We start from the raw sequence: 17283 nt of genomic DNA on the forward strand, positions 1-17283 counted from the left end.
CAGAGCAGCACCCTTGGAGAGGCCAGGCCCTGCCAGCACCACCCCTCCCTGGCTCCAAGGAAGCCTCTACCTTCTGGATCTCCTCAGGGTTGAGGCTGGAGACGTTGAGGATCTGCTGGGCTTCCTGGAGGCTGATGCCGATGATCCTGGAGGCAGCAGCAGACTGGGGCCTCTCGGCACGGCCCCGCGCATCGGCCGCGGCCTGGCTCGCTGGGGACACCCGGCCTCAGTCCCCTGCCACCCCGGGCACCCGGCCCTCAGGCAGCAAAGCCTGAGCACTTCCAGGTGCTCAGAGCCCAGTGTCCCCCTCTGTCCCCACCCAGCCACCCCGGGGCCATCTGGATGCCGTCCCAGTGCCAGGGAGGTGGCAGGGAGCAGGCAAGGCAGGATCACACCCCAGGGATTATCCCACTCTGCCCTTTGGGGTGCCAGGATCTCTGGGAGCCTGGCAGCAGTGCCAGGGCCAGAGTGTCCCCTGCGGGCCCAGTCTGGGGATGGGGGGCACTGGGGTGCCCAGGGAAGGGTGGGGATGTGGAGCAGTGCCCAGCAGGGCAGCGTGGGCACACGGAGCTCGTGGAGCAGCATCCCAGCTCCTACCTGCAAACTCCTGGCGCAGCGCCCGCATGAAGGCCCGTCCCACCACCTGGGCCCCCACCAGAATGATCTGTGCCAGGTACTTGGCCTGCGGGGACAGCCTGCTGTCACAGCCACCACGGCTCCTTTGCCCTGTCACCTCTCCCCATCCCCCGGGGGTCTGCTCTGACCCCATCTGCCTTCTGGCATGGCCGTACCTGGCCCTGTCCCCCTTTCTCTGGCCCTGTCCCCCACCCAGGCCCTGTGATACCTTCCCCAGGCCCCCTCCCCTCTCCCCTGTCTCTGTCCCTTGTCCCCATGCCTTGTCCCCTCTCCGCTGGTCCTGTCACTCCCTCCCTGTCCCTGCTCTCCCTTCCTCTGTCCCTGTCCCCCCTCCCCACGACTTCTTCCCCCTTCCCTGGTCCTGTGACCCCTTCCCCTGTCCCTGTCCCCTCTCCAGTGGCCCTGGCCCTCCCGGAACCAGCTGCTTCGCACACTCCCGATCCCGCTGCCCCTGCCCGGGCCCTGTCCGGCCCCAGCTCTGCCCCCCGGTCCCGCTGTGCCCCTGCCGCGTCCCCCCGTCCCCTCTCACCATGTCCCCGCCGCCGCTTCCGCCCCGCCGGTCACGTGGCCGGGGCTGAGGGTCACGGCGGACACCGAGACGGCGGCGGCGCGGGCGGAGCGTCCCCTCTGCAGCCACAGCGCCCTCTGGCGGTGTCCCCGCGCCGGAGGCCCGCGGCGGGTGGGGCGCGACTTCCCCGGCCCCGGCTCCCCCTGTGCCCCCCATCCGGTCCCCGTGTGCCCCCGGTCCCTGTGCCCCCCATCCCCGGTCCCTGTCTTGTCCCTGTGTTGTCCCTGTGTCCCCCCGGTCCCCGTATTCACCCCCGCCGCGGTCCCTGGCTCTCCCTTAGTCCCTGTGTTATCCCTGATTTCCGTGTCCCCCCGGTGACGGTCCCTGTGTCCTTGTGTACCCCCCCGCCCCAGTCCTCATGTCCCGCTCGGTTACCGTGTTCCCCTGCTGTTGGTCCCTGTGTCACCCCGATGCCTGTATCCCCCTGGAGCCTGTCCCCGTGTCGCCCCCGGTGCACATGCCCCCTCGTTCCCTGTGTCTCCCCCATTCCCGGTCCCCGTGTCCCCCCCGGTGTCCCAGGATCACAGCAGGACACGGTGCTGGTGCAGCGGCTTTAATAGCGGGTCCTGCCCGCGGCGGGCCCTGCGCCTCCTCCACCTCTTCTTCCTCCTCCTCCTCCTCCTCCTCCTCCTCCTCCTCCTCCTCCTCCTCCTCCTCCTCCTCGTGGTGGCCCCGCCGGGCCCGGCGGGTGCGGGGTTCCCGGCTGCTCTGGCCCGGGTCCAGCCTAGTCCTGCGGGAGGCCGGGGGTGAGGGCGCGGCGGGGCCGGGCGGACCCAGCCGGGTTCGTGCGTCCCGTCCCGCACTCACCCACTCGTCCTCGTCCACGCCCTCGAAGGAGTCCTGCGGCAGCGGGTCGTCCCTGTTGCCCAGCCGGGCCACCATGGCACTGAGGAGCTGTGGGGAGAGGCGGGCAGGGCCGTGGGGCGCGGGGCATCACCCCGGGCCCGGCGCAGGGTGCTCGGCCCAGAACCCACCTCCTCCTTCTTCTGCTCGTCAGTCTTCTCCTCCAGGTACACGGACGCAGGGACGAACTTCCGAGCCGGAGCCTCTTTGGGGGCCTCACTCACTGCGAGAGCGGTGTCACCGTGGGGCGGGAGGGCTCTACCCCATTGACCAAAGCCCCCCTGAGGGCCGGGGCTCCTCGCCCAGCCCCGTACCCACCTGGCACCATGTCTGCGGGGCGCAGGCTGGCGCGGCGCTGCTGCCCGTCCTGCCCGTCCAGCCACGCACCCGCCCCCAGCGCCGGCTCCCACCACACGCGGGTCGGCGGGTACAGATCGTCCTGGAAGTACTCCTTCTGCGGGGGCAAGGGGCGCTCAGGGGGTGTTGTCCCTCCTGTCCCATCCCCAAACACGGCCAGCCCCCCTGCCACCTACCTTGACGCGTGGCACGTGGAAAGCCACGGGCTCCAGGCTGCTCTGCCCCAGGCGCAGCGCCCGCGCAAACTCCACCTCCCGCACCTCGCACGCCGTTTTGGGCAGGAAGACGAAGCCCTGGTGGGGTGGGGGTGTGAGTGGGGTCTGGCAGCACAGGTAGGGGGTCAGGGACAGGCAGCATACCCCCCCTTTACCTTGTGGGGTTCATTGGAGGTGAAGCTGTTGCACTCGAGGAAATAGGGGGGCTCGGGGGTCACTTCATAGAGGAAGACTCTGGTGTCACCCTGGGGATGGAGTGAGACAGGGACTGTCAGGGGACATGGACACTGTGGGGTGCTGTAGGCAGGGAGCTCCACAGCTTTTTGGAGGGCAAGCCCTCACCTTGCCAGTGAGGAAGACGACGCTGGTGTCCTCATCATAAAAGGGCAGGAGGGTGGAAGGGGCCACGTCCAGACCAAGGACAGACAAGGGTCCTTCAGACAGGGCCTGCGCCCGGTACAGGAGGATCCTCCTCTCGCTGCGGCTGTGATGAGGTGACAGTGAGAGCAAGCAGTGTCCTCAGGGACCCCTGCCCTGCTATGTGTCCCCCTCCTTACCTGTCAAAGCCGGAGACCAGGAGGTAGTCACCACCACAAACCCAAACCAGGCGCGCTCCGCGTCCCCCCTCGGGACCTGGGCCCTCCTGTGTGGGGTGAAGGTCACCTGCCTGCTCTGAGAGAGCTGGGGGTGCAGTCATGTGCCCATGGGGAGGGTTTACTGCCCACAGCCCCAGCTCTCCAGCCCGTCCCCAGTGCTGGGATTGTACCTGTTGAGGCTGAGAGCTGCGCCGTGGCTCGTAGAGCCGTATCCGTCCGTCTTTGCTCACCGTTGCCAGCTTCTTCCCATCCGGGCTCCAAGCCATGCTGAAAATCTGGAGAGACAGATGTTGTGCAAATGTCCCAAAGTTGCCTCTCGGGTGTCCCTGGATTTGTCATCCCTTACCTGGTCTGTGTGTCCCTGCAGGCACAAGACTTCCCGGCCGGCACTCAGCTCCCAGATCCGCACGGTCATGTCGTAGGAGGAGGAGACCAGGAGATCGGATGCCGTGGGATGGAAGCGGATGGAGTAAATCTTTTCCGTGTGACCTGGTGAGGTTCAGCAGTGTGTGGCTGTCCCCAGCTGTGGGTGCCACCGGGCTGGTTTGTCCCCGTTGTGGGGTGCTCAGTAGTCCCCTCACCTCGGAGAACAGCTTCAGGCTCCTGCAGGGTCTCCTGCAGCCCTCCCTCAGGGATGCGCCACAGCCGGATCTTGGCGTCTTCACCCGCTGTGCCAGAAGGGATGGGCAGTGGTTACTGGGGTGATCGGGAATGCCTGGAGCTCTGGGGGACTCTCTGGGCAGGGCTGGCACACACGTACCCACAGCAAGGTGACACGGGTCGAAGGGGTCCCAGGTGAGGTCGGCCACGGCCGCGCCGTTCTGGATGGTGGGGACGGCCACGTCGGGGAGGCGGCCAGGCTTGGAGAGCTGTGGGCGAGAGCTGGGGTCAGCAGCACAGCACACGGGGCACACAGGGCACACACAGGGCACACACAGGGCACACACGGAACCATGCCGACCTCCACACCTCCCTGGGCACCCCGAGCACAGCACACACGCACTGTGCCGGCCTCCACACCTCCCTGGGCACTCCAAGCACAGCACACACGCACTGTGCCGGCCTCCACACCTCCCTGGGCACTCCAAGCACAGCACACATGGCACTGTGCCGGCCTCCACACCTCCCCGGGTACCTCGAGCACGGCGATCTGGCCGCCGGCAGAGAGCAGGGGCAGGGCCACGCGCTGCAGGTTGGCGCAGAAGCCGTCGCTCTCGCCCGGTGTGGTGAGGCTGAGCCCCCGCAGGTTGGTCAGGTGCAGGTCCCGGTGCAGCACCCGGCCCTGCGTGTGCCGGAAGCGGGAGCTGGGCCCTGCAGCAGGCGAGGGCTGAGTGAGCGCCCCGAATCCCCCCAGAGGGGCACCCCGAGCCCACCCCGCTGCCCGCTCACCCAAAATGCTCTGCAGGGACTTCTGGCTGGGGCTGCTGGCAAAGCCACTGGAGGGGCCGGTGCTGGCTGAGAGTGAGGTGGCCGCGCTGCCTGGGGAGGCCAGTGAGGATGGTGAGGAGTAGCCACTGGCTTCCTATGGGAGAGAGAGCCCAGGCAGGGGGTGCTGGTTTGTCTTATGGGATGAGGGCAGCAGGGACCCTCCCCTTCAGCACTCAGTGCATTTTTCCAGCACCCCATGCTCACACTCTGGTCAGCGTCGGTGTGGTCAGCGTCGGTGTGGCCGGTGTCGGTGTCTGTGTGGCCGGCGTTGGTGGGGACAGTGCCAGCAATGATGGGGGATGTGAAGGTCTCTGTGGGTCTCCGTGCAGGGTGCAGGCTCACCCTCCCCACCTGCACCGAGCACAATGGTGAGCATGGGGCAGTGGCAATGCCACCAGCAAGGACGCCCCTCTGGATGACACTGACCTGCTGGCTGTCCCCTGCCCACCAGCCTTGGGCATTGGTGGCTGGCAGCATCCCTGTGCAGTCAGGGAACAGATCCTCGTGGAACTCCTGGACAGACTGGGGGAGAGGGGATGGGGTGAGATGGGTGTTCCCAAAATCCCACAGCCTCTGTCCTGCTGCAGGTGGGGCACCCCTGGGCACACCCAGACACTTCCAGCACCCAAACTTCAGCTGCTTGAAGTGCCCAGCACCCACTGCCCAACAGCACCCAGCAGGTGGCACCCAGCTGTCAGCAGCCACTCTCCAGCACCCCAATCCTGCATGCAGCACCCAAATCCCCAAATCCAGCACCAAGACTCTGCAACCCACCACCAGCATCCAAGTTTGACCTCCTCTCCTGCTCCCCCCAGGCTGGGGACTGGGGTCTCCCTGCAGCTAGGTCCTTTTTGTCACCCAGTGCTGGGGAGGTGTCACCAGGCACCCATGAGGCAGTGCCACCCCCAGGGCCCCCTTACCTTGCGTGGTACCAGGTAGCTGACGGGGACGAGGGCGGTGTCCGTGAGCTGCAGGACACGGAGCACCTCGCAGGCCATGACATCCAGGGCCAGGCGTGGCACGGCCCCCAGGCCCCGTGTGCTGCCCTCTGTCCTGCACTGGTTCACTGTGGGACAGGCAGGGTGGCCCTGGGCTGGGTGGCCAGGCAGCAGTGAGCCCCCCTCTGGGGGAGATATGGGTGGGAGGGGACCTGCTTACCCTGGGTGAGTGCTGGCTGCGTGGGGGCCACCTCGAAGCAGTAGAGGAGGTTTTCTCCCTGGAAGAGAGGTGGTGGGGACAGGGAATGAACAGGGCTGTAGGAAACACCCTGCTGCACCACATGCAACCTCCTGTACTCCACTGGTGCACCCAGATGTACCAAGCTGCACCTCACTACACCCCCTGCATCCTCCTGTCCCCCCAGTGCCTCCCTGCACCCCCCAGTTATGGCACCTCACCTTCCCTGCCAGCACCAGCAGCCCCGTGTCGGCGTCGTAGAGCGGGATGGTGACCCTGCAAAGGAAGGGGGGTGCTGAGCCAGGGGCCCCCATGGCCACAGCACCCCCATGGGCACAGCACCCCCATGGATGTGGGGCTGGATCCTGTTCCCCTACTGGTGCACACCCCAAACCCCATCCAGGGGCAGCGTGGGGCAGGATAAGGCTGTGCTGTGATGGCAGAGCAGCGCCGTGCCAGGGGGTACAACCCTCGCTGTCCCAGCCTGTGCTGACAGCTTGGCAGCAGGATGTCACTGCCACCTGCTTCCAGCCCCAGCTGCACAGCCGTGGGGCATCCTGCTCCCTGCCCTGCTCCCTGTGCCCGGCCATGGCAGCCGGGGAAGCCTCTGGCACCCGCGGGGTGGCCCCGAGGGCGGCTGGGCCGGCTGGGCCAGTTCAGGGCGGGCGTGTGGCACTCCCGGCTCACCGCCAGCCTCACCCGGCACCGGCAGCCCCGGGAGTGCCCTGCAGGCCGGCTGTGCCAGCTGGAGCGTGTCCCTGCTCCCTGTCCTGCCCCTTGTCCCACACCGCAGCCGGGGTGCTCCATGGCCGGGGGGGGACGCTCGGTGGCAGGAGGGGACCACAGGGAATACTCGGTGGCAGGAGGGGACAGCGGTGACAGGAGCACAGGGACGCTCTGTGCCCTCCCTGGCAGGGGTGGAGGAGGGAGCGCCGCGGGCAGAGACCAAAGGGACAATCTATCACTTTCGGTTGATGTTTCTGTGGCTGTGCCAAGGGGAGGGAGCTGCTCCATGCCATCCCATGCCATGAAGGATAGCTGGTATGGCATGCTCCTGCCCCAGGACTGTTGGCACAACCTAGGCAAACACTGCCAGGATGCCTGGGGCAGGCACCGGGGTCCCCTGCCCTGCTGTCACCCCAGTCACCAGCACTGCCACCACCACAGTGGTGCAGGTCTGGGACAAGGGCACCCTGAGTGCCTGGTTGTCCCAGCCCAACCCATGCCACCCTCACCATGCCAAACAGGGAGCATTGCTCTGCTGTCACAGGGGCATGGGACCGCCCTGCAAGGGCCACCCACTCTCCCCCTGTCCCCTGGCACATGGTGGCAGGAGCTCTGGACACCAGGGGCATGGAGGGATTGGGACCCCAGGGTATTGGGGCTCATTGGTGCCAGAGTCCCTGGTTACCCTGGGCACACTGGGTATGGGGGTCCCTGGGGATGCCAAGGACACCCAACACAGCCTTTTTTGTTACCAGGGTTGCCAGGGGTCCCATGGGTGCTGGGGATACAAGGGAGATACCTGTACCTGCATCTAGCCCTATACCTGTGTGTGCACACACCAGGAGTGCCGGGGTCCCAGAGACCCCAGCCCTAGGGATGCTGAAGGTACTGGGGGGCCCTGGGGTGTTTGGAAGGTCTGGGAGCTTCCAAAGGTCCTGTGGGTCCTGGGGATCCTTGTGACTCTGGGAAGCCCTGAGGTCACATGGAGTTCCCAAGGGGTCCCAGACGTCCTTGTGACTCTGGAGGCTCCTGAAATCTCAATGTCCCTGTGAGGTCAGGGGGTCTGGAGGTCCCTGTGGAGGCCTCTGGAATCCTTGTGACTCCCAGGTCCCAGAAGTCCTGGAGATGCTGGGGGCTGCTGTGACTCAAAGGTCCTGGGTACCCCCATGGTCCCTGTCACTCTGAGGTCCCAGATGTCCTGGGTATCCCAGGGGTCCCTGTGAATCAGAGATCCTGGATATCCCCTGGGTCCCTGTGACTCTAAGGTCCGAGAGGTCCTGGGGGTCCAGGGGGTCCCTGTGACTCAGAGGTCCTGAATGTCCTGGGGACATTGTGCCTCTGGGGTCCCGATGATCCCTGTGACTCGAGGGTCCCAGAGGTGCTGGATGTCCCCGCGGTCCCCATGGCTGTAAGGTCCCAGAGGTGCTGGATGTCCCGGGGGTCCCTGTGACTCCAGGGTCCCGGAGGTGCTGGATGTCCCGGGGGTCCCCGCGGTCCTGGATGTCCCCGCGGCTCGGGGCTCCCGGGGCTCCCGGGGGTCCCCGCGGTGCCGCCCCCGTCGGGCCCCAGGTGAGCGGGGGCGGAGCCTCCGTGGAGGCCGTGCCCCGCCCCACCCCCTCCGTGCTCTCAGCCAATGGGCGCCCGGCGGGAGGACAGGCCCCGCCCCCTTGGTTTAAATGCCGCCCCCCCGCGCCCGGCGCCGCCAGAGAGGGAAGCGCTCGCCCGGCCGCCGCTGCGCTGCCGCCATGGACTGACCGCCCGCCCCGCACGGCCCCGCACCGCCCGCCACGGTGAGTCCCGCGGCCGCCGCACCGCCCGAGCCCTCCCCACGGCCACCGGGGCTCTGTGGGGCGGCAGCCCACGGGCGGGAGGGGGCTCTGCCGGGCATCCGCGGGCTCAGGGGGCGGTGGGGCCGGGGGGCCCTGGTGGGCCCGGGCCAGGCCGTGGGACGCCTGGTGTGGCCTGGGCACCCAGAGTGACAGGGTGTCACTGGGGCTCGGCCGAGGGTCGGCATGCCCTGCTCCCTGTGAGGCCTCAGCTGAGCCAGGGGCATCCGGCTGGCCCCTTCCCCGGCTGATGGTAGGGCCTCGGCTGGGCTGGGGCGGTGGCACTGCAGAGGGCTGGGACAGGGGTTCATGGAGGGCTCTCGCTTCCCTGTCCCTGCCTGTGCCTGTTTTGTCACGGGATGTGCTGGGGTCTGGCCCTGGGATCCTGGTCTGGCGCTACATCCATCGCAGGCAAGGGGAGGGATGTACTCGGGGCTGACATGGAGCACGGCTCCATCCGGCATGGCCGAGTGGCAGTGAAGCGCTCCAAACCCACACAGGACCGGCATGGTCTTGGGTCCATCCCATGCTTGCTCTGTCCCAGCAGATGTGACGGCTGGGCTCTCCTGCTGGGGTCAGGCAGAGGTGGGAGCTGCTGGCAGCAGTGTCCACCACCACCCTCCTCAGTGGAGGGCTTGGCTGGGGTGGGGTTTGGCTGCCCTTGTTCTGCTTGTCCTCAGGGGCTGCTGTCCTGGGTCACTGACCTGCTGCGGGTCCCCATGAAGTGCTGACAAGGGTTTTCCTCTGGCTGGCACAGAGGGATGGGTGCCAGCAGGGCCACTGGCCAGCCTGGCACCGGGAGGCAGGGATACCCCACTGCTTCTCCTGCCGCCAGCTCCCCACACACTTCATTGCCACCTGGTGTGAGTTCGGAGGGTGCTGGCGCCTGTCACCCTCTTTGGGTGTCACCTCTTTGTCTTTGGGTGTCACCTCTTTGGGCCACCGTGCGGTAAATGTCCCTTTCCATGCCTGGCTCCCTCCCAGCCTGGCAACGGCCACAGGAGCCAACACTTGCCAGCAGAGATGCTCCAGTTCTGAGACTCTTCCCAGCCAAACGCCCAGTAATGTCCCCCCATACAGCTCCCCTTGCCAGTGTGCCCCACGCCCACGGGTCTCACCCTGCTGGGGCTGGTGCGGCCGGACTGCCCTGACCCAGCTGTGCGGCTGCCCACACGGCCTGGGCAGTGCCGCCATCAGGGATGACACTAATTACTGTTTTCCCCCGCGCCACGCCGAGCCCGGCCGGGTGGCCCTGACGCAAGCGCTGCCTGCCCGGCTGGCTCTGCCGGCGGGACGCGGCACGAGGAAGCGCTCGGGGACAGCCGCGGCCGCCCCAGTCACTGCGGAGGAATCTGCCCGTGCCGCCCGGGCCACGCGTGGCACCATCCCCGGCCTCCTCCCACCCTCCGCCGGCGTTCCGGCTCCTCCCGAGGCGCTTTGGCTGACGGCAAAGCGGCTCTGCTGGTTTTTCTCCTTGCCGGCACCTGAGATGGGGAGCGCGGCCGGGTCAAAGGGGCAGGAGCGGGATGGAGGGGCTGGCGAGCGCTCGGGGAATGCAATAACCAGGCCTGCATTCCTGCGGGGCTGCTGCGGAAACTTTAATTAAATAGGGAGGGGAGCGGGAGGAGGTGGGAGCTGCGGCGGCGCACGGTCGGTTGAAGGGGAGGAGGATTAAGGGTTTAATCCTGCACATCCCCCGGCTGGCTCGGGGAGGGGGCACGTGCTGACATCGCCTTGTTTTGAGGGGTGTGAGGCAGGGCAGCGGCGTCTGCATCCCGCCTGGCAGAGGCACCGTGTCACCCCCCTGTCACCGCACACTGCAGGGCCCCCGTCCTTCCTGCTCTGGTGCCACCGTCCAAGGTGGCAGCCCACGGGCCGGCAACAACGCTGGCTTTGTTTGTCTGCGCTTGCCGGTGCGGGAAGGAACATCCCGGCTGTGCCTGCTTCCCTGAGGTCCCCAAGCAGAGGGGAATGGCAGAACTCTGCAGCTCCTCCAGCCTGTCCTGCACAGGTGTCACCCTGCAGCACAAGGACGTGGCCTCGTCCTTAAAAACAGGAGGCGGGTGCAAAGCAGGGCATCCCTGCCGAGTGCCAGCCCTGGGCGGGCAGCGCGATGGCCCAGCCCGGGGGGCTGCAGGCGGGGAACGGGGGTGACACGGCACTCCCACCCCAGCAGGCTGGCAGGGAAAGGCTGAGCCGGGACTGGGGGAATCTGAGCCCAGATCCTCCCCGCAGCCGGAAAATATGAATAATTCGGCAAATATCTGCGGTGCAGGCGCGGGGGAGCCCAGCCAAGGCAGCAGCAGGCCGCTGGCAGGGCGGCCCCAACACCTCCAGCAGAAACGGGGCCCCCTCTCCGCCCTTGGGGACCCTGCCAGGACCTGGGGAGGCTGTTCCCCTGCCCCCCGTTCCTGGGGCTGTGCCGGGCTGCGGGAACTCCTCTCTGCCTCGGAGCAGCATCGTGCCGGGAGGCGGGGCGCGGACGGGATGTCGGCGTGTGCCGGCGGAGCGGGCGATGCCGAGGGGCGGTGGCGGAGGCTGCGGGGCCCTGCCCGGCGCTCGTGGCCAGGCGCGGATGCGCGGCCGTGGCCGGGCTGGCCGAACCTGCCCGGAGCGGGGAGCCTGGCAGACGGGGAGGAAATGCCAGCGTAATTAAAGGGACGAGAGAGACTTGGAGTCAGCAGCTGGTTGCAGCACGGGACACGTCAGCGAAACCCGACCCTGGCATTGCAAAACCAGCCCCGGCCTCGCCAGCATCCCGCAGGCCTGGCCCCGCTCCGGCGCTGCCCACCCGGGCGGGCTGGCACGGCCGTGGCACCGCCGGCACGCCAGCACCCTGCACCCAGGTTTCTCCCACCAGCCAGCACGCTCTGGATGCTGGAGCCACCTCGAGGTGCGCTGGGTCTGCCCCAAACAGCTCTTCAAAGGGTCTCCATGTTGTGCTTTTAACTCTGCTGGCAGCCTGACTGTGATGTGGAGTGCAGGGGCAGCTGACACTGGTGAGGGGGCTGGGGGCTGAGCTGGGCTTGCTGGGGAGGGGATGCAGTGATGGTGACCCCTGGGTGACAGTGACCTCTGGGATGTGGCACAGCTCCTCCCCAGTGTCAGGGGCTGACGGCACAGGTCGTGTCAGGGCAGGGCCGGCCAGGCCAAGTGACTCAGGCGCTTGTGGTGACCCTGCCCAGCCGTGGGCTCACCCCACCCTAGGGGGGGCGGCTCGGGAAGAGGCGAAGACAGAGCTGGCTGCGTGTTAACCCTGTCCAACCCCCCGGCAGGGCGGCAAGAGGACACAACACGGCTCCAGCCCCTCCTGGCTCAGGATGTGTTGTCCCTGCACTGCTGACGGGGCCGGGGCAGGCGGCACGTGCTGCTCTGTGACCTGCAGCCCCCCACACACAGCGGGGGCCCCTTGCGAGCCACGGGGGGGGCGTTTGCCTGGAGCTCCGACAGCTCTGAGCACGGGGGAGGTGGCAACAGATGGGGCTGGGGAAGGGTTCGCCTCTTCCTTGCCCAGGGATCCCACTCTGCCACCTCCCCCTGACCCTGAAATGGAGTGGCTGGAGACTGTGAGTCTCTGGCCCAGCCCAGTGTCATTAAAGGGGCTGAAAGATGGGGCTGAGAGAAGAGCTCTTTGGGACACAGACAGAGGCTATGATATTGGGCAGGGCATCCATGGGGAGCTGGGGTTGGGGTGGTTACAGCCTTGGTCACCCCAGAGCCTCCTCTCTCCATCCCTGCTGACCCAGCCCTCAAGGGACAGGGACACAGCCCACGGTGCTGAGTCCCTGGAGTTTAACAGAGAGGGGAACAGCAAGGTGACCTGTGGGGACAGGGGCTGGGTGGGGCTGAATGAGCCCCTGGACTCTGTGGGGACACAAATGGCTCCTCCAGCCCCACACTGTGTGCCCCTGTCCCCAAGAGGGGCTGCTGTTGCTGGTGATCCGGGCAGGAGCAGCCCCTGAGGGTGCAGCTGCTGTGATGGCAGCACAAGCAAAGGGTTAAGCTGAGCTCTATGCAGGGGAGGCCGGCCAGGCTCCCACCCCTTCCCGGTGCTCTGATTCTCCACATCCCCTGTGTTTGATTTGCACCCTGCTGAGCAGCTGGGGAGGTTGGGGCCCTCATGAGTACTGGGAAAGGTCTCGGTGCTCCACCGAAGACAGCCCCAATAACAGTGGGACGTGTCTCGTGGTAGAGCCTGGGGTGTGCAAAGGTACCACATCCCCAAATCCTGGGGGTCTGGGAGGGGGGGGAGCATGGAGCTGGGGTGGGCAGCCCTGGAGGCTGAGCAGGGTTCAGAGGTGCCCCTGCCAGCCCTGGGTACCCTGCAGCAGGGCCCATCCCCTCACCCTGGCTGCGCTTGTCTCTCCGCAGAGCTGACACCATGAAGCAGCTGATCCTTTGCACCCTGCTCCTCTTGGCCCGTGGGGAGCTGGCCAGGGCATGTCCTGCAGGCTGCCAGTGCCATGACCCCAAGACCATCCTGTGTGCAGCCAGGCGGGGCCAGACGGTGCCCCAGGGGCTGCCCCCCAGCACCCTCTCCCTCTATGTCTTTGAGAATGGCATCACAACGCTCAGTGAGGACAGCTTTGCAGGGCTGCCTGCCCTCCAGCTCCTGGACCTCTCACAAAACAAGATCACCAGCATCCAGAGAAACATCTTCCAGCCCCTGACGGAGCTCGTCAACTTGGACCTGTCCTCCAACCAGCTGCAGGAGATCACCAATGAGACCTTCCATGGGCTGCGGCTGCTGGAACGGCTCTACCTGCAGAGGAACAGGATCCAGCACATCCACGCTGCTGCCTTTGACACGCTGGAGAATCTGCTGGAGCTAAAGCTGCAGAACAACCAGCTCAGGGCTGTGCCCCCCCTTGACCTGCCCAACCTCCTGCTGCTGGACATCAGCTGGAACAAGATCCCTGCCATTGCACCAGGGGCTTTCCATGCCGTCAGCATTGAGTCCCTGAAGATCGCAGGGCTGGGCCTGACGAGCTTAAACGAGGAGCTCTTCCAGGTCCAAAACAACCTCCACGAGCTGGACATCTCTGACAACCTGCTGGAGCGCGTCCCGGCCGTGCTGCGGCGCCTGGGCAGCCTCACCAGGCTCAGCCTGGCCGGCAACGCCCGCATCTCCCAGCTGCCAGCTGAGGACTTCCAGAGCCTCCACAACCTCCAGGAGCTGGACATCAGCAACCTCAACATCAACACCATCCCCCGGGATTTCTCCGGCTTCTTCCCCAGGCTGCGGGCCGTGACGGCTGCCGGCAACCCCTTCAACTGTATCTGCCAGATGAGCTGGCTGGTGCAGTGGGTGAACACCAGTGGCGTGGTGCTGCGGCGCCCCGAGGAGACGCGCTGCCACTTCCCCCCCAAGAACTCCGGCAAGCTCCTCCACCACCTGCAGTACACCGACTTTGGCTGCCCCACCACCACCCCCACACCCACCACAGCCCGCACCACCACGCTGCCACCGCCCACGCCGCTGCCCAGCACCCACCGCCCGCCGCCGCCCCCCAGCACCGCTGCACCCACCCCGAGGCCCAGAGAGCCCCAGGGCAGCTCCACCCTGGTGCCCTTCCGCGGCGCCCCGGCCCCCACCAGCCCCCCAGTGCCCATCTGTCCCCCCCGCACGTGTCTGAACGGCGGCACCTGCCACCTGGGTGCCCAGAACCTCCTGGAGTGCCTGTGCCCCGCAGGCTTTGCTGGCGTGTACTGCGAGGTGGAGGCGAGGGGAACGACGGCAGCCCCGGGCACGCCGGCCCTGCCACCTGCACAGCAGGTCAGCATCGCCCAGGTGGGCAGCACCTCCCTCAAAGTGGACCTGCACAGCTACATCCAGTCCAAGGCGCAGCTGAAGGGAATCCGCCTGAGCTACCGGAACCTGTCGGGGCCGGACAAGCGGGCGGTGATGCTGCGCCTGCCGGCCTCGCTCTCCGAGTACACGGTGCGGGCGCTGAAACCCAACTGCACCTACCGCGTCTGCATCGGGGCGCTGGGGGAGGCCCCCAAGGAGGAGCACTGTGCCGAGGCACACACCCTGCCCCTCAGCCTGCAGCAGCACTCCCCTGTCACCCAGAGCCAGGACCCCAACCTCGCCCTGATCCTAGTCCCTGCGCTGGCTGCCATGCTGCTGCTGCTGGTGGTGGTCACGGCCGCCATGTACTACTGCCGGCACCGCCGCGCCAAGGCACCCGCCAGCGCTGGGGTGGACACCGGCCCGCTGGAGCTGGAAGGGGTGAAAGCCTGCCTGGAAAACGGGGATTTGAGCAGCCACGGCTGCAAGGTGCCAGAGGCAGCCATGCTTTCTGGCGGCTCTGAGTGCGAGGTGCCGCTCATGCAGTCCCACTACCCCAGCAACAACAACACCCCGGGGCTCAAACCCTCCTACTTCTGAACCCACAGGGCTTCCAGAGCCTTGGACACAGGAGGGCTGAGCTCCAGAGGCAGCACCTGGCCATGTTCCTCTGGGATACAGATTGCCAAGGAGCTGACTGAACTGAGGCAGAAACCCCCCCCCATCCCACAACGTGCAATTTCCGAGAGGCTGCCATGCTTCGGGAGGAGACATGAATTTTACTGCTCTGTGCCTTGATTTCTGTGACTCTACCTAGAAAGTGCGCAGCAGAAGAGAAGGGGGGGTTAATTTGGGGGTTGGGGGGCTTTTTTGAGCTCCTGCTAAAGAGAAAGCTGCTGTGACTGGGCTGAGGGACGCCCACGTGCTGGTAACAAGGGTCCTTCAGTGGAGCACGGCCCGTGACTCAACTCCCTGGAAGCTGATGTGAGCAATACGGCCCGGCCGAGGTGCTGGGACCCTCGGGACCCCCCGGGCCAAAGGAAGTGCCGAGCAGGCAAACCGGGAATTGAAGCTTTAAGAACTCAGAGAGAATATTTATACATCGTTATTTCCCATTTCTTCTGGGAAAACTTTTTTTAGTACAGCTTTGTGTACATCTCTTTTGTAAGGCAGATCAGAAGGGTGTCTTTTTGTAAAAAAATACAACCCCAAATTAAAATAACAACAACGAAAAGTTCTGTGCAGCCCTGAGTAGCTCGGCAGGCACTGCCCGTCACAGGCAGGGGTGTGGGCAGTGTGGCGTGTCCCCTGCAGAGGAGCGGGAAGGTCAGCCGTGTCCTCCCGTTGTTGTTGGCGAGCACCGGGATGAGTCAGGGCAAGGGAGGGGGGAGTTTTCCCGACTCTGGGCGTTTTTACCCCTAGGGTGCTGCCCCCCACCTCGGGCGCTGAGGAGGTGTTCCCAAAACAGAGGCCACGGGGTTCAAATCAGCCCCTGCCCTGCGCATCATCCAGCCTTACTTCATCCCTCCCCGCCTGCCAGATGGCTGCGGGGCCAGCTGCGGGACAAACAGCCCAGCCCAACCTCCTGACGTCAACCGCGGCGGCACCGGGACCCCCAAATCGCCCGTGACAAGTGTCAGCCTGCGTGGCCCCCCAGGCCGGGGGCCGCCGCCAGAGCCCCCGCTGCCCGGCCCCAGAACAGCCGGTTTTGTGCACGGGGTGGGCTGGGAGCCGACGCTCGGCAGGTTCCCGCTGCCAAATGGTTTCTGCTCCAACCCTCTGGTTTTAATCGTTTTCCAATCCTTTATCTTTCGGGCTGGAATTTTCCAGGTTGGGGCCCTGCCCGCCGAGGTATGTTTGATTTGGAGAGAATGAGCACAGCGCGGGGCTGCAGCCGAGGGTCACCGCCGTGCGCTCCGGGCCGGCCGCTCCGCCGCAGGGCACGGCCCTGACCCCCGGCCCCTCGGTGCCGCTCGCCCGGGGCAGGGAGCGGCTCTGGATGCAATTAGGGGCGCGGGGCGTCGGCGGGGCCGTCTGGCGCAGCCCCCCGGCTCCCAGGTGGGCTTCCGGCAGGGCTGGCTCCCATTAGGGCCGGCGCAGCGGCAGGAGGGGCCCCTCGCCGGCGCGGGCGGCTCGCTGCGATGGCCACGCTCGCCCGCTCAAAGGGCCCATTGTGGTCCTCTCCCCACAGATTTTTCAAATTAACATCCCAAATTCCTCCCAAAATTGCTGCTGTGTAAATATTTTCACTGCGAGCTTTGTATATTTTCCAGCCTCGCGAGGAGGAGAGAAGAAAAGTCCCTGGCGGAGCCGCGGCCTCGCGCCGGGTGCCCCTGGCCGGCCGCCGCCACAGCCCCTGGCGTGTCCCCGGCCTCGGGAGCCCTCCAGCCCCTCCTGGCCCCTCACTTCCCCCCTCCTTTGCCTCCATGATGTGCCCTTCCCCTAACGAAGCCGATTTCCCCACTTGCAAGTAGCTAGTAGCAAACCTAGTAGCCAAAGGTTTGCAGGGGAGCCCCCCCAATACCAAGCGTGTGCTGGGGACCCCTTGGCTGCTCAGCTGATCCCATTGCTCTGGAGGGGTTTCCAGCAGCTCCAGAGTGAGGGAGCTCCAGTGGAGATGCCAGGGGGGCAGAAGCAAAGTTAGGGTTCAGCTTTGGCAGGTGCAGCACCCCTGGGACACCCTGAGACTAAGATTTTGGGGTGCCAGCTGCACAAGGGGGACAGCAGGGCTCGGAGGTGATGGGGACACTGCAGCCAGGACGGGGCTTGGCCCACACCCACGTCTGCACCCGGGCAGCCCTGCGGGAGAGCAGCAGTGCCCAAAGTGGGGCTGTCCAGCCCCTGTGGCTTCCTGAATCCCAGCACAAAATTCCCCTGGCCACTGCCAGCCCCGCCGCACGCCAAGAGCCGCTCCAAGAGCGGCACATCGTGCGGCGCTGCTAATTCCTGCGAGCTGAATCAGCGCCGACAAGGATTGCAAAACCCCCTGAATTGGACCCAAAAAAAATCTCTCTCTCTGTGCGATCCGGCGGGGCCGGTGAGCAACAGCCCCGGCCAGAGCCACCGGCAGGATGGGGGCTCGGCAGGGAGCCACAACGGGAGGAGCCGCCGGCTTCACCGG

The 17283-nt window shown here is 66.3% G+C and overlaps 2 protein-coding genes across 4 annotated transcripts in view; one reads left to right on the top strand and one right to left on the bottom strand.

Annotated features, from left to right (window-relative positions):
• LOC129127202 (mitochondrial import inner membrane translocase subunit TIM16-like) overlaps positions 1–17283 on the bottom strand; it is a 38240-nt gene that overhangs the window by 1520 nt on the left and 19437 nt on the right. The window contains exons 10-29 of one of the 3 annotated variants that reach the window (XM_054643674.2): positions 6041–6095; positions 5802–5859; positions 5564–5709; positions 5070–5165; positions 4848–4994; positions 4605–4737; positions 4351–4526; positions 3976–4084; positions 3797–3883; positions 3562–3704; positions 3386–3490; positions 3177–3262; positions 2962–3103; positions 2775–2864; positions 2581–2697; positions 2366–2501; positions 2179–2270; positions 2012–2098; positions 598–682; positions 71–210 (exon numbers count right to left, since the gene is read on the bottom strand). In XM_054643674.2, coding sequence (XP_054499649.2) covers positions 71–210; positions 598–682; positions 2012–2098; positions 2179–2270; positions 2366–2501; positions 2581–2697; positions 2775–2864; positions 2962–3103; positions 3177–3262; positions 3386–3490; positions 3562–3704; positions 3797–3883; positions 3976–4084; positions 4351–4526; positions 4605–4737; positions 4848–4994; positions 5070–5165; positions 5564–5709; positions 5802–5859; positions 6041–6095 — 2230 coding nt within the window. Of the gene's footprint in view, positions 1–70; positions 211–597; positions 683–1165; positions 1329–1741; positions 1935–2011; positions 2099–2178; positions 2271–2365; positions 2502–2580; positions 2698–2774; positions 2865–2961; positions 3104–3176; positions 3263–3385; positions 3491–3561; positions 3705–3796; positions 3884–3975; positions 4085–4350; positions 4527–4604; positions 4738–4847; positions 4995–5069; positions 5166–5563; positions 5710–5801; positions 5860–6040; positions 6096–17283 lie in introns of those variants that run through there. The other 2 variants (XM_054643670.2, XM_054643672.2) reach the window with 2 other exon arrangements.
• VASN (vasorin) lies at positions 8235–15396 on the top strand. Its single transcript, XM_054643675.2, has 2 exons — positions 8235–8335; positions 12743–15396. The coding sequence occupies exon 2, from the start codon at positions 12753–12755 to the stop codon at positions 14760–14762; it is 2010 nt and encodes a 669-aa protein (XP_054499650.2). The 5' UTR covers positions 8235–8335; positions 12743–12752; the 3' UTR covers positions 14763–15396.

Source organism: Agelaius phoeniceus, chromosome 16 (genome assembly GCF_051311805.1).
Source record: "Agelaius phoeniceus isolate bAgePho1 chromosome 16, bAgePho1.hap1, whole genome shotgun sequence".
Lineage (NCBI taxonomy): Eukaryota > Metazoa > Chordata > Aves > Passeriformes > Icteridae > Agelaius > Agelaius phoeniceus.

Excerpts from the sequence above, each read along its gene's own strand:
- VASN (XM_054643675.2), top strand. The coding sequence starts at position 12,753 with ATGAAGCAGCTGATCCTTTGCACCCTGCTCCTCTTGGCCCGTGGGGAG.